The 22649-nt window shown below is 45.8% G+C and overlaps 4 protein-coding genes across 4 annotated transcripts; 2 read left to right on the top strand and 2 right to left on the bottom strand.

Moving 5' to 3' along the window:
- Nucleotides 1-2650: 2650 nt before the first annotated feature.
- Nucleotides 2651-4199, bottom strand: F4813DRAFT_381325 (P-loop containing nucleoside triphosphate hydrolase protein; the record flags this gene model as incomplete). The annotated part of the gene is made up of 6 exons (XM_049245659.1): nt 2651-2977; nt 3027-3349; nt 3414-3665; nt 3765-3817; nt 3877-4087; nt 4142-4199. The coding sequence occupies 6 exons, from the start codon at nt 4197-4199 to the stop codon at nt 2651-2653; spliced, it is 1224 nt and encodes a 407-aa protein (XP_049098699.1).
- A 4778-nt stretch (nt 4200-8977) lies between these two features.
- On the bottom strand, nt 8978-9732 carry F4813DRAFT_363047 (uncharacterized protein). The gene is made up of 2 exons (XM_049243672.1): nt 9409-9732; nt 8978-9329 (listed from the first exon to the last, which is right to left on the bottom strand). The coding sequence occupies exons 1-2, from the start codon at nt 9610-9612 to the stop codon at nt 9168-9170; spliced, it is 366 nt and encodes a 121-aa protein (XP_049098698.1). The 5' UTR covers nt 9613-9732; the 3' UTR covers nt 8978-9167.
- Nucleotides 9733-11079: 1347 nt separating this feature from the next.
- F4813DRAFT_381324 (uncharacterized protein) lies at nt 11080-12342 on the top strand (the record flags this gene model as incomplete). The annotated part of the gene is made up of 1 exon (XM_049245658.1): nt 11080-12342. One exon carries the CDS (start codon nt 11080-11082, stop codon nt 12340-12342), a length of 1263 nt encoding a protein of 420 aa, XP_049098697.1.
- A 7767-nt stretch (nt 12343-20109) lies between these two features.
- On the top strand, nt 20110-21092 carry F4813DRAFT_123084 (uncharacterized protein). Its single transcript, XM_049238625.1, has 3 exons — nt 20110-20366; nt 20485-20646; nt 21008-21092. Exons 1-2 carry the CDS (start codon nt 20218-20220, stop codon nt 20606-20608), a joined length of 273 nt encoding a protein of 90 aa, XP_049098696.1. The 5' UTR covers nt 20110-20217; the 3' UTR covers nt 20609-20646; nt 21008-21092.
- Nucleotides 21093-22649: the final 1557 nt, after the last annotated feature.

Here is a 22649-nt window from a genome sequence, read left to right as displayed (position 1 = left end):
CATAGCAGTTAATATCTAGCTTACATTCAGCCTCTAGAGTTTCTCATATAATACTCATTCATAGGGATATCATTGACTCTTTCAACACTTCTCAAAGCACCAGGGAATCGTGAATCGTATTAAGACTTCTCGTGGCTCGGCAGGAAAACACAGCTGGAACGTGCATCCGTTCGCCCATGGGTTCCCACTCGAATCTGTGTGAAATTTACGGGCTATCGGTTATCCATTGACCAACGAGCGGCCGCATTTCGATTTGTGACAACATGCTGTCCAGTCACTCTCTGTTCGCATGTGAAGACCTGCCTAATCTCACACGCCTCGATAAACAAACCCATGAGGTTCTCCAAAAGTTCCGTCACTTGCGTATTCCCTTGTTCTTTGCTCTCCGGGATTGGTTCAGATCATTCGATTGTATTTTTCGGGTTGCTATGGAACAGGTGCCACCGAACTGGATCAGCTGTTGGTGTAGACGTACAAGTGAGCTATCATTTTGTTCTTTATATGTTCGCGAAGCATCGCAAGTTAAAAGAAGCAGGGTGTTGTGGGCATGCCTCGTCCGCTCGAGCGAATGTAACCGCCGCAGCGGTAGTTGCACAGTATACAGTCGTTCTCATTCAGGCGCTTACAGGTTGCATATTTGCCGGACCTTACATACATAGTATGTACCTGGCAGATAATTCTCCTAAACAACCTTCGATGAAGCCACGCCTACTCATCTCCGAGGCTTACTACGCTGTGTAAACAAAGAGGAAGTGATAATGTCCTGAATCCTATCACAATCGAATCAAACTGTCAGGATATGTACACCAAAACTCAACTCCTTGCCTATCTCCTGCAAGGAGGGTTCACTCCAATGCAATCTTGATATATTAGCTTATGTTGAACAATAATCAGTTTCCTATCCATGAACCCCTCATAAATGAGGCTATATCATGCTGGTCATTATATTTACCGCATCTCAGGCACATAAAGTTTCTAGCCATAGTTGAGCTTTGAGTGCTAATTATGGATGGATATGATATCGCACTCTGCCACCAAAATGTAGATGCGGTAACAGGTTAGACCCCTACAACTCTCATCACGATGAATACCATTCTTTTCGAAGTACGTGATGATTGCTTTTTACGGTGGCGTAGCTAACAGACTGAATTCCTAGGAGTAACGGCACAGTATTCCGAGGGATTGTGGAAGGTCCTCCCGAACTCTCACACCGGTGAGTCCAAAGTCAAGCCGGCTGCAGGCGATGCATATCCGGTTGCATTCCCGCTGCAAGTTATTCTCAAGGAACCAGGTTCGCCAATGAAGGGTACTGCGGCATGCATATCTAGTGGTCCTTTCTCCGCACTCGACCCCAACATCTGAAATCTGATAATCGAGCCAAGGCCCTCGAACAATCCATAAGCCTTGCCGAAAGTGAGAATACTAGGTCGCAAGTGTTCGGTAGAGTAGATCCGTACAGCAGGGAATATAGCTTCTACCTTATTACTCCGATGATTGTTTACTAAGTATATTTCGCGAAATTTAATGGTATGATATAAACCACCTCGATTGGCTTAGGTTCTGCAGCAACCTGTTCATCTATCAAGACGCGGGTTTATCGTACTCGCTAGCTACTTTTGCAGATGCAGGTCAGCAGTAGACCTTTGCGGCTGAATACTCGTTCACACTGGTATCTCTTAGGTCAATGAAACCATCGATCGGGCGGGTTACAGTTACATGTCTACCCTCTCACGGGTATGAAGCCAGGAATCCGGGAGTGATATTGAGGCAGTTGGTATGTGGCAGCGTTTAATACAATCGCTGGAATAGCAAGTCTGAAGGTTAGAAGTACAATCCAAATTGACAATGTTTCCTTTCATAGCGGATCGCAGCGGTTCTTCTATGGGGGCCCCGTTAGTAAGATCGCTATGTAAATTGAGTTGCGATAGTAACAATGTAACGGTATTTGGCCTTTGTACTGCAACCTAGTGCCGCGACCGGCTAAAAAATCAGCTACAGTAGGACCCTGATGAATTGGAATGTTGCCCACACTTCGCGTAATGGGCATGGCTCCATGATCGTTTCATCTTTGACGCCATGACGGAATAATAAATGAATAGAATAAATATGGGAAATATGGTTAGCTGGATATTATATATAGTGTTGAAGTAGTGTAGGTTGATACTGCCACTAGCAGGTGTGTTCCTATCAATAACAATTTCTTCATTGGTGCCAGATATCATGTACATAACTCGTAAGTATGTACTATTTGGCTACTTCTATATCTTACCATAAGAAGGTAACGTTAGCATGTGAAAATTTTACCGTGGCAACAGCTTGTACAAATTTTCTACTTCTTTCAGATAAGGGTAGTCCGGCAGCTCCGAGATCAATGAGAATGGCCGACAGGATGGAATTGGGCCGTGAAAGACCGAGGTGTGGAGTGGCGGTGGTCGACCGTTGAGGCTAGAGTATAAGGAGCCGACATTTGGCCGACGTTTCGTGGTAAGTTCTTTTTTGGTGTTGAGTTGTAGTGGAGTTCGTAAAGGGGTATGCTGAGGTTACCTATGGGTTTTAAGAGGGGTTTATCGTGAACGTTCCTGGCTTATACTTATGCTTCACATTCATAATAGATCAGACCTAAGCCATTAAGGACCCATAAATATGGATATTAGCTGGGGCCGCTCTCCTCATCCCCGGCAAGATCCGAACCCAAGCGGAGCGTAGTCTCTTCTAAATGTCCGAGTTGGTGTTCTAATCCGTCTTCAGTCTGGCCATCATCGTCTTCTGCCTGTCCAAGAAGAATGTCCTCGCTTCCCTGCCATTGGGGTGGCATACTTGGCATTTCTAATTCATCGTCATCTTCCCAGCCATAGTCTTCATCTTCGCTATCTGCAACCTCAAAATCGGTTTGCCCTAATTTTCGCTTATGTCGCGAAGTTGGGGACAGAGGCAAGGATGCTTGGCTCTCATCCAGGCCGACACCAACAAGACCGTCCTAAGCGGGTCAATATTTCAAGTTAGTTGCGGGGCACGAGTTGACTTACGCTCTGGACATGAAAGGCAAAAACTTGACTGAGGCCCCCCGCGGTCATCTTACCATTCAATTTCTGAATGCCAACAAAGTGGACATTGTGGACCGTGTTATTCCCCATTATCCAGTCCCTAAATAGAACTAGCCGAGTAGCAATTCCCTGTTCCCAAGTGCCAGCATTAATAGCGGGGATGAGAGTAGCGCCATGCTCAAACTGCATTCGAGTAGCGCACTGAGACAAAATTACGATGCAAATATCCCTCGTAGCGGAAAGTTTCTGAAGCGTCGAAATCAAGAACTGAAGGACTTGCAACCTTCTAGCCGAAGGTCCTGGCCCTGTGCATTACATATGTGAGCAAGCAACCTGAGGTAAGGTTGTGATATTATTGCGTAGCATTACCTTTTTGAGCCTGTCGGATCTCGGAATTTTTAGGGAAAGCGTAGTTCACCAGGCTTGATAGGGTGTCGATTATGACGAGGGACGTGTTGTTAGGAATCGCATTTGCCGTAGGTTTGCATAGGAGACCGATAAGATGCGCCAGGGTCGGTGCTTGGAAGTGGACGAAATCATCCAATTGATCTGCTGTTAATGATGCCGAAACAGAAGTGATCATATCATGAAGCCTACGGGAAGATACCGGATGGAACCCATCTATGAGATAAATTAATGACTCGGTAACACATCAACCATGTTAAACGACTATAAACTTATAACAGAAGATTGAATGAATATGGGCAAAGCAACACGAACCTACCCACACAACCTTCTCACCCTGTCGTAAGACATTTGCAGCGAGCTGGGTTCTATATTTGACATTCAGAAGATGCAACAACAGTTATATCATTTTGAAAGGCGTCTATACCCGAGCGAAGTCTTTCCGGATCCTGGGGGACCCCATATCTCTATGACTTGGCCTTTCTGCAGGCCACCAGGACGAGGTACGGTGCTGCTACTCTCACTAATGACATCATTGAGGGCTTGGTCGAGAGCCTCAATATTTGTCGGTAAAAATCGCTGAGGATCAGTCCCCAGATCTTCAAGCGCCTGGGCCGCAGAAACAGTTGGCAACCGATCTAGGTCTGGTTAGCACCAGTCTAAAGATATAAATGGTGAGATGCTATTCTTACGAGTCGAAGTTAGATCGAAACTAGATATATCTTGGCCGTGGATGGACGGATAGTCCATTTTAGAATCTGGGGGTAAGCGAAAGAAGGGGTTAATTAATGGGTCGCCGCATATAATGATTTATTTAAATTACGCAGGTCATATCATCTTTTACCCTTTTCGAGAATCAGGCGGTAAGAAAGTTTGTTGCTGGGGTTGGAGATTGGAGATTGGAGATTGGGGTTGAGTTTCCAAATCTTAGCAGGGTTTGAGCCTCACTGTGACAAGCAGCCGCAACCTGCAGATCAACCGTTGATCCCCTGAAGCAACTGTCGGCACTGGTGCACGTGACGTGGGGTCCATTAATTACTGATTGTACCTACGTACCTGCTTCGCTAAATGAGGTAGGTACCTCCTAGAGGTAGTGTCCCAGTGAGGTCGTCCTTGTCGTTGTTCATATTACATGTACTTATGTACTTAGTTGGATTCGCCTTGCATTAATCACATTTTGATCAAGAAACCCCGATTCTCCCAGCAGCGTCGATCAGCCACATGATGGTAACAATGCTGGCTAGTTCGAAGCTAACAAGCTTACTACTAACTAAGCTAATTGATGAAGAGGGGTTCTATTTACATACAAAGGATAGCATATCTGGCTAACTTGGATCGGTCCTCTCTTAACCATATCGGCAATAAGGCATTCCCAGCGCATCTTATGCCATACCTAGATAGTTCTAGCCCAATCCTGAACGGGTCCTAGACTGCAGTTGTTAATTAATTGCCCCCACGGAGAGCGCCATTCACTATTATGTACTAACAATTTGAGAGATTTGGCTACCGTGGCTACTTTCAAATAGTGCTCTTGTACAATTTACATACTACAATCGTGGAACAATCCGAGTCGCAACAATAACTAACCCTTGGCTAGCGGGTAAGGAAAGCATAAACCTATCACCATCTAAAGAAAGCTGAGACGAAATATGTGGTTCATCTCGGCCTTGTTTACTTTGCACAACCGGATAGAGAAGTCCAGTAAATCAGGTGGGCACTAAAAACGAAAAGTGATAACCTAAACCGGTCCCGACTGGGAGACTTTCTTTCTTTTCGCATTGATGAAGCTCGTCGATCCTCAATGCGGAGAGCTCACAACGGGTCTCCATTGGTTCGCGTGCCTAACTTCCATGGTTACGCTATCAAGGCTATCTCCAGATCGCAGGCAGGGGATGGATGCAGGTACGTGTCGTGTCGGGGAAAAGTTTCAACTCGGACCGGTTCCTGGGGTCTGGGCTTGTTGAACGCCACAGTCCGGGGTCCTAGGAAGTCAGCTTACTTCGGAAACATGGAACGGCATTCCTATCTCTCCTGAGCCGGTATGATAAGGTGAATAAATGCCTCTCGAAGCAAGACAATACAGTTATTCCGTAACGATCGCACCGTTTTCTCTCTCTTAAAAGCTACGTAAAACTACAGGTAGTATCCGAATAATCTATGGCGTATGCCGTCGTAACAGAATTCAGGGGATACATACTAGACTTTATGATGTATTCGGATACACGAGTATAAGGGGCTCATCTCGGTTTAATGGCAAGCGGAGCATGCCATAGCGTATATCGGACCAGTTCGGAGCGACCGAGAGCAGAAGGAAAAACCGGGGAACGATTTACCCGCGGGTAATCCTAGTCCACGATCAAGAAAAGATGGATCTAAGGAGGTTGAAACCCCCACCGAAAACCCGCACAAGCCTCATGATACCATTGCAGCCCCATGCGGGTTGTAAGAATCCCGCAAATCTGGTTTGACACAAGCGACCTTTTGAAATGCCTCTGTTAGAGTCTAGTTGTGTATTGTTTGATCGATGAATTGATGTATTGTGGTGGGGTAAATATCATCTATCATTAGCAAGGTCGTATTATTGCTTTGGGGATTGTGAATCCTAGCTAGCCCGTTGATAAGACTTTCAGGACGAGACGACTCTGTGTCGGTGTTTCTCGGCTACTACGTAAGCATCACGCACCATCAGCTTCGTGTTGAGTGTGCTGGATGCCACCGGCCTGACTCGCAGGTTACTTGGGGCTCTCGTATGTATGTACATATGTTGACTGGTAAATGCATATTCAACAAGATCGAGGACGAGGACGAGGACAAGGACAAGCCTTTCTCCGCAGCACGATATAGCTAAGGGCCGATTCAAACATCAGAGGGTGGCCCGATTGATAGGAAACTCGTTCGGCGGTTGATTGATCTTGCCTTGCCAAGATATCGCGGGACCTTATGTGCGTTTGCTACCATTCACTTTATTTTATTCTAGAATGTACTCCGGAATATGTAACGGGAATTAAGCTGCGGAGAGCTGTTGCGGAGAAGCGCCACCCTCCGTCTTTCTATATTACGTATGCGTAGATGAGTCTTCTATGAGAAAGGCAGGGAACTTCTGTTATCACTTACGAAGCAGGCTCCAGGAAGAGATTTTCTAATTTCATCTTATGCCTGAAGAAGCCGTGCGTACATAAGTAGTAGCTAATCATGACATCTACTATTATGCATGGCACGGTTACATAGGTAGGTTAGGTATCTAGTATTATTGTATTTATCGCATGAGCTACTATACCTGTAGGTTAGGAATGTTAGTCTATAGAGCTAGTTATTTTACTTGATTGCTAGAATTCCTTCGGACGGGTCCCTGCATTAAACATTTAAGGACCTGATCTTCTTGTTTACTCCTTGCAGCATAGACATGATATGACGTGTGTGTGTGTATATAACTGTTTGCTAACTTATAGTTATCTCATATATAGGTAGTTATATATAATAAACATGTTACTTATGATCGTAAGGTCCGTTCCAGATTTCAAATTAACTTGGTAATAACAAGGCTCATTTGCGCAATTAAGATGGACAAAGAGGTGCTCTTCGGTATGCCTTTCTGGGAAATGAGAACATTGTCTAGACCCTAAAGCCTTAAGCCTAATGAAGTATAAACTTAGTTTATCTGTGGATCTACAACCCCGGATCAGTGGAAAGTTTAAGTATTATCTTTGTGGGGAAACATGTCTATATAGCGAATTAAGTATTTATACTGTGCGTATCTTGCGTATCTTGATGGTTTACGTGCATGTAAGTTACTCATTTTAGCACCTTTGATACCTGTTTGTCTCATACGTAACTCCTCGTGTTTACAATGTTAATCTCAAGACCCTTGGAACCCGCGATCAAAGCTACAGTCATCAAATTACTTATTGGAAGTTGAAGCTATTGTATAACTATTCCCCAGGATAAAGTGGGTTTGACCTCGAGGCTACTCCCGCCTTTCCCCGGACTTACTTCCACGTCTACGCATTATTACGTATAGCTGCATACAAACTTAATGGGCTGTGAGGACTACACGAGAATAACAAAAAGCTTCATGAGCTGCTAGTGTAATAATTTTGAGTGGGCTGAAAGAAGACGTAGCAATCGGTTTGTCATTAGAGAGAAATGACATGTCAAGTGAAAATTAGACGCGAATCCACCCATGAGAAAAGGGCGGTATTAAATCTTTCGACATTAATATACGCGTAAGGCGACCAACTGATGAGCTATGTTCCATCTTGTACTTTCGGACGCATTCTACGACGCATAGCACACATCGATTATTATGCCTTACCTCGCTGCCTTCTATTATTTTATTCGTACGGCCCCCCGCGTTCTGAGAAAAGCTTGGCACAGACTGTGCTTTCGGTAAACTGGTATTACGGGGATTCAAATATCAATTAGTTACATCAATATTCTGCTCCTTACCGAGGGATGCCGCAGAAGAAAAACCTGCTTTCTTCATCGACAGCTTTCTTCCACTCCAGTTTTACCGAGACTGGGGGATTATTAGCCGTGCGATTACGTTCATGTTAGTTGTCGTCAGCACGTGTAAGACCTTATCATCAGCCACTCTCAAGGGAGCATGTGCAAACCATGGATCTGGTGATAACAGGACCCCAGCCTACGTATTCGAGAGTCTAAACTATACTACTTATTGAATTTTAGTGGGATGCTGGCCTTGTGAGATGGCAGCGTACCTGATAAGAAGCAAGGCTAACCCAGGAAAAAAAAAGTAGTATCTGGAACATGGCAAAACTTGGATTACACGCTATCTATCATACATGTTGCACTTGGCATGAATGTCTTACAATATGTATATACAGATCTTACTAGGGTAGATAGATAGCCTGTGGGGGAGAAGCTCTGGGGTACGGTAAGTCTAGTTGTCCAATGCGATTATGGTGACTTTCTTAACCCCTAACCCCAGATTTAGGACGAGTCAGGAACCAAGAAGAGAGAAAGATTGCGAAGATCAAACCCCGAGTCGCCTATCTACTATCTAGGGAGCCTGTGTTTCGTACGAATATATTAAGAAAGCTACGCAGTGCTCTCGTAATCAAGCCTTGTACAATACGAGCTGGTTGGCTTACTTGCGCTCAGGGCTCAGGGGCTGGGCTTGTTTTTTTTTTGGTCATCTACAAGTTGTCCAGGTGTCATGTCTGCACGTCTTCTTATGTCAGCCAGCGTCTTGCGTTCCGTTAAGAATTCTAGTGCGCATCTTGATCCACTCATCGGAGTCCATCTGTACTAAACTTCTCGAGTGTACTGCCGAGTCGACGATGGCAAGATAGTCCTTATCTATCACGCACTAAGAAGCACAACTCGTCGTCGAATGCGGCCGAGCTCGGCCCCACGCTCTCCATATCTTTTTATCGTGGGCCTTTACAATCATTTTTCTTCTGCTCGTAGTCTCCGGAGAAGGTATCATTGTATGTAGTCAGCTCCCACTTATGTAGATGGGTAGAAAGACAAAATAAGTTAATAATATACTTATTTTTATCAACGAAGATCCTTTGTTGGTCTAGTTACTTATTCGGTTTATTTATTTCTTGCCCCCTTTCCCTCGCCTCGATAGAAAAAAAAACCGAAACCGAGGCAGTTTTCGGGGCGCGAGAGAATTATCAAAAGTAGCTAGTCGTTGCCGCACAGCCAGCCGCCTTGCCATTTATCCCCACACATCTCGGTCGTACTATGCCACTACCCAGACCATTCAGGTGGATGACTTACATTGAGGCTAGTAAGATGAGAACGAATAGTACGAGTTTGGTACGATGGGCTCCTGATCCATTCAGGTGGGATTCGCTTGCGGCATATGCGCCTATTAAGTAATCCAAATAATGCAAACCGGTTACCTTTCATCTTAACGAGCCTCAAGTCCTCTTATTAGTAGCAGCTAGTGATAAGATGAACGGGACGAAAAGGCTTATTCTAGACATACTAGTAAAAGAAGGTGGAAAATATGAATCTGGGTGATACGATGAGATATGGAAGATGTTGCGAGAGGTGGATTGCGGATTATGCCATAATAGTAGTTAGGATGAAGATAGAAAGATAGGAAGATGGAAGTGAGGGAAGACCATGTGTTGTGTTCATTAAGGGCTATTCGTGGCTTGATTGTCCTTCTGTTACGTTTGCTAGACATACCCCCTGTTACTTACATCGTCTATGCAGTAATCTGTGGGCTTGTCTGGGTTGTCTGGGCTCCTTTTTATTTTTATTTTTTTACATACTATGCAGTAACTGCTTTTCCGCTCCCTTGAGAGCCGGGGGGCTCTAAGTAACGGAACTCCTAACCACATGTCCACACGTTCACACATGAAATCCTCTGACATTAACACGCGGAATAATCTCACACACCATCTCTATCTTTGCATACACCCCGTCCTATAAATGATGCATATGAAAGATGCATACACTGCATAGACGGCATAGACGACAGGTGGGAGGACACTCGCGAAAGAAGATAGCCTAAGATTAAAGTATTTGAGGCTTGGTCCAGACCACCCAGCTACTAGGTAGAGTAGAGAGCAGCAGAGCAGCAGAGCAGGTAGAAATAATAACAACAAATTCAATACCGATAATACCGATGCATAACAGGTAAAGTACCTCAGCCAGCCAGGAGGTAGCACATTGATGATTATTGATTTATTCTCTTTTTACTATGTACCCCCTTGTGCAAATCTCTCCAGTAGGTTCAGCGGCCTCCACGTTTCTCCTCCCCCTTCCCCAATTACCTCAAAATATAAATACAAATACGTACTATGCTATATAGGGTACCTAGGTACGTATTATCGTATCGTGCGCAACAGGTATGGCGAAGTAACGTGCGATGTACCTAAGTACTCCAGGGGGGCCCCTCTTCAGGACTTACCCACTGCCCGCCCACTGCCCAACCGACTAACCAACAGGTAGCCTGAAAACCGACCAATCATGTAATACATGCGCGCCTCCTTCAGAATGGAGCTTCAGGGTGGGTTCCAACTCCCCCAGGCCATATTCGTCCGTCTACTGGCTCCCCCCACACTAAGGGAGATTCTGTAAGGCAGGGCCCCGGAGGGGTGAAATGGGTGAAATTGTTACAAGTCTATAGGTACCTACAGTTCCAACAATTACACTGTACAGTACAGTTACAGTACAGTACCCTACTCGCATTTTTACTCGACTCGCCCACTCACCCACCGCCCCAGTGTAGCACGTTTTGGCACCTTGCAACTTTTCCGACCCGCCCGCTCTCGTAGTTCATTTAAAATCATACCAGTGCCCCCATCCCCCCAAAACGGCCTTCCCTTCGAAATTCTACCGCACCAGTACCACACCTGCAACCTACACCCGGCTTTCTTCGATTAAAAAACCCCGTTATCAACCTTGCTGTTGTACGTCCTCGAAATACCACAACAACCTGCACCACTACCACTAACAAAGACCTACGACTTAATAATTTTCAAAGGAGGCATCAAGGAAGAAGAGAAAAAAAAAAGAAGATTTGAGTATATTGAAAATCCGTGTCAAGCTGGCTATTACGACATCCAGCTTGTCAGTATATAAGCCGTACTTCCTTGAGAACCTATTATAGCAAGGAAGAGCCAGTGCCCACTTGGCTGGCGATCACATGCAACGCTCACAGTCAGCGGTGGATTTTTCCAATCTGCTGAACCCCGAGTCTACCACCACAACCAACGACAGCAACTCGACTGTTGGACATAAAGTGAATACGGACGGAGACGTTGATATGGCTACCGTTACTGTTATACGACCGAACGGCCCTCTGCCCGGCGGTCAACCTGCCGAAAACACAAACGAATTGCCACGACCGTATAAATGTCCTTTATGCGATAAGGCTTTCCACCGACTGGAACACCAGACTAGGCATATCAGGACACATACTGGTGAGAAGCCGCATGCGTGCCAATACCCTGGATGCAGCAAGAAGTTCTCCCGCTCAGACGAACTCACCCGTCACTCGAGGATACATAACAATCCTAACTCGAGAAGAGGAAACAAGTCGGGACAGGCTACGCATCATGGATTAGGTCACGCATTAACGCCGGACTCTATGATGCCTCCTCCCTCCAACCCAAGATCTATCAAGTCAGCCCCTAACTCTACGCTTGTTTCCCCAAACGTATCGCCGCCTCACTCTTACTCTGCATACACCATTCCGCATCCGGGGCCTCTTCATCACTACAACCGAAACATGAGTGGCAACGGCTCGCATCATAGCCATAGCATGGACATTGGCATATTAGCTAATGCCACAAATCAGATTGAGCGCGAACATATGAGTGTTCATCACCACTCGGCGAGATCTCACCCCTACTACTCTAATAGTCTCCACAGTTCGCGTGGCCATCTGCCTTCGCTCTCTGCCTACCATATGTCGAGATCTCAGTCGCACGATGACCACGACGACCATTACCATGCTCTTCGGCATGCCAAGCGGTCAAGACCAAACTCGCCGAACTCTACCGCGCCGTCATCGCCAACTTTCTCTCATGATTCTCTCTCTCCCACCCCGGATCATACGCCACTAGCAACCCCGGCTCATTCGCCGCGCCTTCGGCCGTACGTTGGTATTGAGCTACCAACGCTACGTAATTTGACCTTGGGACATACACCGGCGCTAGCACCGATGGAACCGCACCTCGAAGGATCCACTTACACACCCACCTCACAACCGACTAGCAATGGTTCTCGGCCCAGCGGCTTGTCCCTAACGGATATTATTAGCCGGCCCGATAGCAGTAGAAAGCTTCCTGTTCCTCAAGTACCAAAAGTCGCAGTTCACGATCTCTTATCCAACGATGGATATAATACTAGCGGTCGAAGTTCAGCAAGCGGCAGCTTGGCAGGTGACCTGATAGATCGGATGTAGGCCTGTCAATTGAAAACACTGTTACTATCATTGCGGCATGAATAACGACTTTAATTATAGAGGTTAACATAGACAAGAGGTGGCGTTATAGTGGCGGCATGTTTTTATTTTTGAGAGTAGCGGATGCTATTCGGCTTGTTTAATTACGCTACCTTTACGGTACTAATCCAAGCAGTTTCACAATGGACGGACGGCGGATTTACATTTGGGCTTTCCGTGTTTTCAGGCGAATTCACGAACTTTAGAATTGAGACCCTCATCGGCGGTTAGATCTCGTGTTATAAGTTGGTTCTGGAATGAAGTTTCTCTACTCTTAGGTTTCCGTTCATCGAGCAGAATCGACGGGAAAGGAACTACAAAGATTAACCACGTCTCTTTTTCGTTTTCTCATATTTCCTCTCAGTTTCACAGCGTTGGCATATCAGGGTTGATTCTCGCTCCTCATAGGCGATGGGTTAGACAAACACAGCGAGTTGCGTGTTTGGAGCATTGCGGCGCTTAGCTGGATCGGCAATCAAAACCTCGGGCGATCTGTCTACTTCCTCTCTTCTCAACTACGAGCGTTCAAGGGGTTCAAAGGAACTATTTGCTGAGTGTGCGCGTTTCAACTCAATCTCGGGCCAATATCTTGGTACAGGCTTGGCGGTTATCTGGTCACAAAAAGACAGGCAGCATGCTTTCACAATATTGGTAGTTGATAATGGTAAATGACATGAAGCACAGACAAATAAGATTCGGTCAAGACTTCTGAACATCTAAGAAACCTTGTTCTCCCACCACTTTGTTGACTTTGTAGACCTATAATATGATATACCTGATCATCGTGACAAATACCCAAGTTGTCGGGTCCAAAAATTACCCCGTAATAGCAAATCCCGTGTCCCAAACCTAGGTCGAGGAGACAAATGAGAGCGGGTATCGACATGCATTGCCCGACATGTACAAGTTCTAAAAGATTCTAAAAAAGTAGCCAGGATTTCAAAGTCTCCCTCCACTAATACAACCCAAGCAAGTTATTTTCTATATTTTCGTTACACAAGTAGGAGTCACCTATAATTATCGAGAGATACCGACACAAGGGACTAATAAGCCTATCGTCGCCCGTATCGCAGATTACTACGCGCAGCAGAGCCCCCCTGTAGTCACTCATTGGAACACCCCGCATACCTGGAGGCAAATAAGGGGACCAGGCTTAAAGACATGGGGAAATTAAGGGAGAGAGTGATAGCCTAACCTAGGGGAGTCTCGGCTCGGGGCGGGCTACTGGAATTTCTTGCCAAGGCTCTTCTCCAGATCGCCTTTAAAGGCACGGCTTATTACATACAGCGATAAGACGGCAAGGCGGACAAGCATTATATAAATTTCTCAGGTGTACGCATGCTTCACATGTACATTGCTGTAGTAATATTTTCGATATGAAAAGGCCACCCGCATATAATGACTGACACACCGGGCAGAAAAGAAAAATACAGAAAAAAATATTTTCCTCTCTTGTCTAAGTTACTTGCGGTATTATTAATATATTCATGCTCACCGCCGAATAAATAAACGCAGAAAAAGGAAGCTACTACAATATGTACCTAAGTTAATGAGTTTAACGTATGAGGATGGGATGGGGAAGAGGCGTCCCCCCACAAAAATACAATCTTGGTAGACCCTTTTACATTTCTTCTCTCGTAACAAGCAGAGATATAGCACGGTTGCAGAGGCTATGTAGAGAAGATTTTAGTATTGTACCAAGTGGGCACCGGGAATGACAAGCAGGAGGCACAGCGGCAGTGCGTCACCGTCAGCCCTGCGAGCAGTATGTATTATTACCTAGGTTAGGTATGTATGTATGTATGTAGAAGGGGGAAATAAATTTTCATTACCGGACGTCCCCGAAAAGCTGTGGTCCAATCCTGGGGTTGCGCTGAAGAAGCGGTGGGAGGTGGGAGGCATCATCTCTCTCTTATGCAACCTGCCAACGGTAGATGCGCAAGCTCCAATGACAAGCGACGGCCGCGGCCGCAATTATTCTTCATAGGGTAAGCAGGAGAGTTAGCGTTAGCCGTAGCCTCTTCCTACCTTTTGTCGACCTTCCTATTTACCGGGTTCTTATGTACTACTAATAGTACGTATGTCGTGACCGCGAGAGATAGGGGGGGCAGATAGCCTGTCTGGCCTGCTTGGGGGCGTTTACGTGTAATTGCTCAGCCTCGAATCCTAACAAGGCGACCTGAATTCGAAAATACGCTTCTACGTGCTTCCGCTGACGTGATACTTTCCACTGTACATAGGCGTCTTACATATGTAGGTATGTATGTACCTAAGGCAGCTGGTACGGCTGAATGTAAGGTTGGGGGGGTTCCTGAGGATCGCGGGTTAATAGTTTAGAAGGGGGTAAAATTATGACGTGAGGAACATCTATTGCACATGTTTTTATTATGTTTTTATTATGCTTACTTATGTATTGTACTTCGTATGTTTATGAATCTTTTATTTTTATTTTGTTGGGCCATGTCTCCGGTTCCTGGAATTCCCGAATACCCGAGTATTGTATCCGCATGTGAAAAGGCGTGAGGTGAGGGATAAGTGAGCTCAGAAATATGTCATAATGGATTAAAGCTTCGCAACCCCAGACTTGTTCATTTTTCATTACGCGTACAATAACCTTAAGTCTTGCGGGGCTCCGGATTTATCATTAGACACTAAAACTTTAAGACGACCTAAACTGGGATAAACTTAGAAACTAACTACCTATTCTTATTAACTACCTACCTACATAACTAACCTAGCTGTTTCGAATTCCTTCTGATAATGCACATCTACGTGTATCTACATTGTACGTAACTGCCTACGTGTTTTCGACCAACCATAGTTCGCCTACGAGAGATTTCCGAAGTCCAATAGAATCTACATTCTATCCCGGACGTTTAAAGGGGTAATACAGCTAGTGTGAATGATTGGCCCCCCCCCCGCGCACCCCGGGTTAGGTTATCGCTAGCCTTAGGTGACCAACCTCGTTACAAGGACTATTTTTCTATTTCGTCTCGTGTTTGCCTTCCTAATGTATACCTAGGTACCTACCTGCCTGCCTACCTACCTGAGTTGCTTAGTGCTTAGGTAGGTTATATTAGGACACTAAATGAGATCTCACACCTTAGCCCCCGACGAGGACATCTCATGCAGGGACGGGCGATTACAGGAGTCGAATTTCGATACGTGCGAAGGGTGGAACCTGGCTGCAGGCTTGATATTACACAAGACTGGCGCCTGTCCTCGAGCAGTCTATGAGCAAGTTTCTATAGTTGGCGGAACCCGATCAGCTGATTTGCATACAACTGTGTTGCGTGATGATGGTAAGAGCGAATTTGCCTGCTACCTGAGGCCGTGAACGCTGGTCGGCGCCGAGAAGGGTGAAGAGAAGCAAAAACACCATCTCCAGGTCTAGGGAAAGTCGGAAAATCAACGGGATAATGCAGCAACATGTGAAAGCCGCAAAGCGCGAATCGGATCGAATATGATCGACCGGACGCATTCTCCGTCAACGGTTTCGAGGGGTCCAAGAAGGAGAAAGGGAAAAAAAAAAAAAAAAAAAAAGAAAAAGAGGGACAGAAAGTTAACAATAGTTATCCGCTCTAAGGGTTGCAATTGTAACGGTATTGCGAGCCTTGTGCTCGATGCCTCCTACACCGCAACTTCTACAAATATGACGATATGACGATGTGGTATGGTTAAGAGGGCGATGGTGAAAATGCTAAACGAATAAAATGGTGTAAGTCGTGCTCTTGCGCAACTCGGTCTGGTGATTGAATAAATCGAGGGATTACTGAGATGGATGATGTGCACTGCCTAATACGGCCTTTAGGGGCCAAGACCAAGGACCCTAAGCGTCACTTTCGAGTGTGACAACTCCGCGATACTGTCCTGTCTATCTCCTTTTGTGTGGAGGGACTGTGTGGGGTGCGGACAGGAGAACCCTTGCTCATATCTCCGCCTTAGCAGTATGTACGTACATATCGAGTTACATATCGAGTTATTATTACTTTGAAACCCAGGCTGGCCTTTATCTGCGCCTTGTAGGCTGGCTTGCTTAGAGGTTGACCATTAGCATCCTAACATGGCGATATATTTATTGGACATATTTATTGGACAAGGTAACCCCAGCGGCGCGACCCTTTCAAGTTCGGTTTGGCGTGTGATAGACGTGAGAAACCTCTAGTGTAGAGTTGTTCATACGTTCCATTGGGTGCCAGGCAAATCAGTCTAGCCATGTGTTACTGTACCGTCGATAATGAAACTGTGAGCCCAATAGCATACCTATACGTGCTTGATATGAATGAGACGCGTGGGGTGGAGCAGATCCTTGCATTAGCTGATCCAACCAAAATAGCAACTAAGACGTAGGTATGTAGGGTAGGAATCGCGATTTGAGAAACGCCCTTTCGCACCTATCTCGTTCAAGGGGGGCCAACCAGTATGAGAAGAGTCATTTGCCACACGTTGCTTAATCGTCTACCCAAACACTACCATGCTCAAGAGCCCGCCGACGTGGTAAGCTGCCAGATCTTTTATTTTTATGTCCGTGATACGAATCTACGTGTTAAAAATTGTAGCTTTGGCTGATTCTCAACCAACAGAGAGGGCTACCGTATCGGAAATAAAAGGAGATATGTATGTATATTACTTACTTACGTTAACTAGATACCTAACCTAGGTATGTATGTAATTATGTAGGTATATATGTAATGTTACAAGGTCGTCGAGATTCAGGAGAGAGGTAGGTAGGTCCTAGAGTTACAAGATCATGTGTTGTGTTACGCGCAAGAATCCTAGACTTGTGTCTTACATATCCGGTATTAATGACTCTAAGTTCTTAAACAGCAGGTCCTAGACTCCGAGTATGTATGTATATCTATCGTACGTCCAGACGTGGGGGTTGCTCAGCCGATCCACTCCACGGGGTTGAATCCCTGCTTTTCATGTACCCCAAATCCCCACACAGAAACCTTCTCTCAAGTTCGTACGTACAATACATTACGGGGAGAGATGCCGATAATTATCCAGGGCTACCGGGGCTGAACACCATCGCGCTAAGGGGGAAGCGTAAAGGGGGTGGAGGGTCTCGGTGTGCAAAGAGCCGACTTCTCGAAGATCGATACCACCTACTGTAACTGTGGTTGGACGAGGGTTTACATACACTAAGCGCGCATATGAGGATGTAAACGCCTTCGTCTGGGGGTGTGTAACGTTTAGTTCAAAATATCTTCTCCGTGAAGTTCCTTACAAGTCGCTAGGATGCTGAATGTTATTTGGTGGAGATGTTGCTTGAAGCAGTTAAATAAGCATTCTGCTGCTTCATTTATATGGCAAAATACAAGACCCTTAAAAGATTCTGGCTTGATCTTTACTTAAACAGGCAATTTTAGATAATTTTTATCATTCCGAAAATACGAGGCATGTATTTTTCCATAATATTTTGAATGTCCTAATACTTCGCTCTTTTAAGTAACATTTCCACTAAATAACATTCAACATCCTAGCGACTTGTAGCTACCTACCTACGCTTCTGAAGCGGTACAGACATCCGTACCCGAGAGACGCCAGTTTCATAATACGGCAAATGAGCAGCTTTGACTTTGCTTTCATCCACAGGCTTGGGCGAGATATCATATCTCACTCATTACGGCCCCTAAACCGGCATTTTCGGGCGACCGCCCCGGATCGCCAGGACTTTCAAAGTTTGATAATCAACCTTTACAGATTAGACAGCCCACGCTCCGTTATTGCTAGTAGTAACAGGATCCTATCCTATTGGTCCTCCGCATTGTGGCGTATGCAAGAGTACATAGCGAAGATGTTGGACTCCGCCTTTATGTATATACTGGGCTCCGCCGTCTGGACACCAGCCCAGTCAAAACTTCACAATGCAGCGACGGTAGACCGCGCGCCGTCGTGACTTTTATGTGCGAGATAGATTGGCGAGGTGACGAGATGGCAAGGATCTGGACTAGCTAGCTACCTCGCAGATCCTCCTCGATTAAGGAAAACCTGGCGATTTCCCCGGGATATCGCTACTATTTCGAGCTCGGGGGTCGCCTACCCACTATGAACGTGTACATACAGAGTAATAGCGTCGTCTTATGTGACAATTTATTAGCGATCCGTGCCCCACGGATGCCGTTGTAGTGGTGTAAATCTACCCTATCTTAAATCTCGATACTACACAAGTATATGGGGGTCGAATGGGGGTCGAAGATCTCGACTAGTCCATCGAAAAGCTGTGGGGGAATTCTGCGACCTATCAGTGGTTCGGCACTGTCTTGAGATATTAATTATTTGATTGACTGCGCATCTAAGGGGAGATCATGTTGCCAGCAGTTACATATACAATATAGCTTAGGGGGCAGAATCAAGCCATGATTAGAAAAAAAAGAAACAGGGACAGGTCACAGGAACAGGTCCAAGCGATGCCGCGGGAAATGGCGGCGCAAGCATGAGGTTTCTGCCAGGAACAACGTCGCCGTATTCTCAGGTACGGTGTATAGCCTATGAAGGATCTTGCTCGGAACAAAAGAAGCGAGATTGCTCCAGTCGATACGGTGCATACCTTTCCTCTGGAGCCTAAAGAGCCTATCGGAATAGATGGTACTTGTCATCGTAGTCATCGTGAGTGTTGCCGTCATCCTTACGAAATGTTGGACAAGACAAAGCATTATGGCGGCTACTTGTTATATCGAATTATATTGGGCAAAGAAACCCCTTATATTGCCGTCCGCAGTAACCGGAGCTAGACGCCGTTGACGAGCATGTTGTCATTTTACTTATCTGCCAATCCTCTGAGGCAAAAAAACTCCTGCCATTCTGGGGTATGCTTAGACTACCTAGGTCTGAGTATGCTGTCGCCAAGATATCTATCCATAGATCAATCCACTTCACCACCATGCTAGATCTAGCCCTTATCAACAACGCCAAGTCTATTCTAATAACGTCCTCAGCTGGCGAGCGAAGGGCTAGAGCAAGGTTCTATTCTAGATCAAGCAATCTTTAATACCCTTATGATATCAATATTCGTAATCCGTAGCCTCGTTATCAAGCCAGACCTTTGATGCCAAGGGCAAATATCGCCCGGCAACCAAAAGACGATGCAGGTAAATTTGGTTCGGAACAGGTACGTGATATAATCTCTCGGGTTCCTTAGCTTGGCCTGGCCTTGGCTGCATTGCTTGGGAATCTGGATCGCCGTGAACCATCAAAAAACATGGCTCTCCAGTTCAGCTTCCATTCCTGTCTTCCGGATAGACGTACCGGTGCCGGGACTTGGAGAACAAAGGGGTGGAGGCTCTTCGTTCTCCGCTTTCTATAGATGAGGGTGAACTTGTTCTAAATTGGAAAGTTGAACGAGACAACTTCATTCGACTTCGCAACGTCAGAAGCAAGCTGAAAACGACCTAATCCGTCGGCATGCATTCGGTCAATGCAAAGGCCGTATGGGTATTATCTGATCTTATCCCCCCCCCCAACTTCGCCTCCTTACTTCTCCCATCCCATCCCACCCATCTTTACTGCATCATCGGCGCCGGACGACACGGTTGTGCCGATTTGCGCGGTCGTAAACCAGTGGGCGGCTACGGGCGTTACGGGTTACATCTAATCATGCAGTTAATCCCCAGATGAATTAATATCTTGCTCAAGACGAGCCGCAATCTATTCCACATATCGGCCCCGAAACGGGAGTCTACCGCAGATCTATCTCCGCAACGGCTGATTCGGACTTTCGAGTTTGCCTGAGGGGAAGCCTGTCGATGTGGTATTTGTACCCCTTCTCCTCACCCTGTATTCCGGGCGTACTTATCACTGTTGCCACCGGATGTTCGTCTACATATATAACTTATGGTCACCCTCTGCCGTGTAACCTCCACAACACTCTACTGCCTGCCGTACATCCATGTATTACTACTACTCTTCAATCAAGGACCAGCACGTCTCGCTTGGGAACTACAGAGCAACCGTCCCGGATCTAAGGAGAAACATACGCTCCAGTAGGCTACCCCGACGACACATAGCGTCGCTACGGTAAGATGTTGAAACCGGCGAAGGGGCTCGATTCTGAAGATAGATGTGGTGGCGACTTCAAACGGGGTTAATTCATCTCGGCAGCCGGTATTTTAAGTTGCACGGCGTGTGCCGCCTAGGCAAATCACATACCATCTCGGCTCGTACCGAAGGGTGGTGCCAGCAGGACGCCAATCCCGTGTCAGAATCGAGACCCTTTACGTCTTGACCGAGTCTGGCCGCCACAGGCAGAAAAGCCTTTCTTCGGTACAGTAAGCCGAATTGATTTGCTTCCTTGGCTTTAATCACAGGGATGCCGTGCGACAGTTGGAACGCCGGTCCGGTGAAAAGCTTCGATGACGCTGTCGCGGTTATCTCCATAACCTTGAAGCTTCAGCCCGACTCAACTTAGCAACCATACCTACTCCTATTTCATAAGCGCTTGCCTACGGGTGGCTACGGCTACAGATACCCTATCGGTCCTGGCGATTCGATGTACGGCATCCGGTCCTCTAGGAACGGCGCCAAGGTGTCATCTTTTTAAACCGCTACACGAGGTTGCTCACATAGTCGCGGCGCGAAATAGGGGCTCAGAGTGCAGAAACGAATGGTCGCTAATGAGCGTTAGGATATCTAAGCGAGAAAGACATGCAGACATAGACTTCGGTGGGCGTTCGACTACGCAAGCCGAGGCGGGAAATCAGGCCCAGAGATGTTACGACTTCGTTCAGAGTTCATGATGCTGAGAACACGTTCGTATGACGGCTCTACTGTGCGAACAGTAATCTCGATTAAGTAGTCGATAAAAGTCTAAGATGATAACGGTATCAACATCTTAGCACAAGGCATTACGAATGTTTTTGTCGAGATGTAGGATTAGGGGGAATCCATTGCTGGGCGAGGGTGAGGGTGAGGGTGTCGTTAGAACAATAGAACTCAAGGCGCTATAGTAAGTAATGTGAGGATAGCGGGCAATCACTTCAGTCGAAGGTAGTCTTAGGTAGGTAGGCTCTAGGGAGGTGAGTTTCCCCTTTTCGTTGAGTCCAGGGGAGATTATCCTGCTTGGTGGGTAAACTGTAGTGGGAACCATCAACTACCTACTATCTACCTATGTAATGTTATGCAACTATGAAGGCCGAATATGAATTATCCGTATAAAACCAGATGCCTATAATTCCCTTACGGGATATATAAGAAATGTAATAGAGTCAAAGCGATGGAGGGGGGCCTAGCCTCAGGAATAGGGGGTTTGCAATTACCTAGATAATTAACAGCTGGGGGGCAGTATAAGGTTTACTGGTTTGATATTTAATAACCGTAAGAGCTACACGTAGTCTTAGATTATAGGTTAGGTAAATACCTGGTATGAAGTCTCGACATTAAACGTAGTCGTAGTCGTGGTTTCTTAAGATACCTACTGACTTAAGGATAACCAACTGAACACTACCTAGGTACTTATCTATAATTCATAAAAGTAATTTGAGGCCATATATTTGGGTTTATGGTCCTGGTGAATAAAAGCTACACGAGAGCTGATTCCTAAGAATTTGACAATGGTTCTTAACATGTTATCTGATATTATACGAACCGTGGTCGTCTTGACACCGGCCTGAATCTCAACGACAGAGAAATGATAGGTCATGAGTATGCTTCCTGTGTTACATTTTAAGATAAAGCCCAGTATATAGTCGGTGGTTATCTATATACCCGCGCTGTATCACACGAATCGGTTCTATGAGAGTTTGCTAAGATATCTGGCCGACTTGGTCTAAGAGAGCCAGAACACTTATGTATTGGCGCATTAAATGACGGCATATTGATCAACTTCTTTGTATACTATATACCAACAGAGAACTTTACAACCTAAATCATCGCTATATATAAGCAACAGCTTGTGTATTTAGATTAAAACCAGGAATGAAAGATGAGAAACATGTTATAGCTGAGCCTAGAACTATTTCTTGCTGATTTACAACGAAATATAAACATCCACTCTGGAGTGATATACGGCTCATAAGCAACAGTGGCAGCAAAACCCCGAGTTTAGAAATGGACAATAATGTTAGGGTATAAGTGGGTTAGGGGTTAGGGGTTAGGTAGTTACAGGGATATATCTACTACCTGACCTACCTGTCCTGACACTTACTCTGTGTATGACAGCCATTAAAGGTATCAATTATCTAATAATAAGATAACAAGTGACCCTCATTCTCAGGGACGATTAGGTAAATAGGTTGAGAGACAATGAACTGTTCATAGTTGAGATCATG

This window comes from Daldinia decipiens, assembly GCF_022478715.1.
Source record: "Daldinia decipiens strain CBS 113046 unplaced genomic scaffold F4813scaffold_21, whole genome shotgun sequence".
Taxonomy (NCBI): domain Eukaryota; kingdom Fungi; phylum Ascomycota; class Sordariomycetes; order Xylariales; family Hypoxylaceae; genus Daldinia; species Daldinia decipiens.
Note: the sequence above shows the minus strand (reverse complement) of the source record. Positions and strands in the feature narration are given on the sequence as shown.

What these genes read in the sequence shown, in the direction of transcription:
- F4813DRAFT_363047 (XM_049243672.1), bottom strand. Translation starts at nt 9,612, where the DNA reads ATGTCTAGCAAACGTAACAGAAGGACAATCAAGCCACGAATAGCCCTT. An exon ending in TTTTCCACCTTCTTTTACTA is followed by an intron (nt 9,330 to 9,408) that starts GTATGTCTAGAA and finishes AGGCTCGTTAAG; the next exon opens with ATGAAAGGTAACCGGTTTGC.
- F4813DRAFT_123084 (XM_049238625.1), top strand. Translation starts at nt 20,218, where the DNA reads ATGGTCACCCTCTGCCGTGTAACCTCCACAACACTCTACTGCCTGCCG. An exon ending in AAGGAGAAACATACGCTCCA is followed by an intron (nt 20,367 to 20,484) that starts GTAGGCTACCCC and finishes TCATCTCGGCAG; the next exon opens with CCGGTATTTTAAGTTGCACG.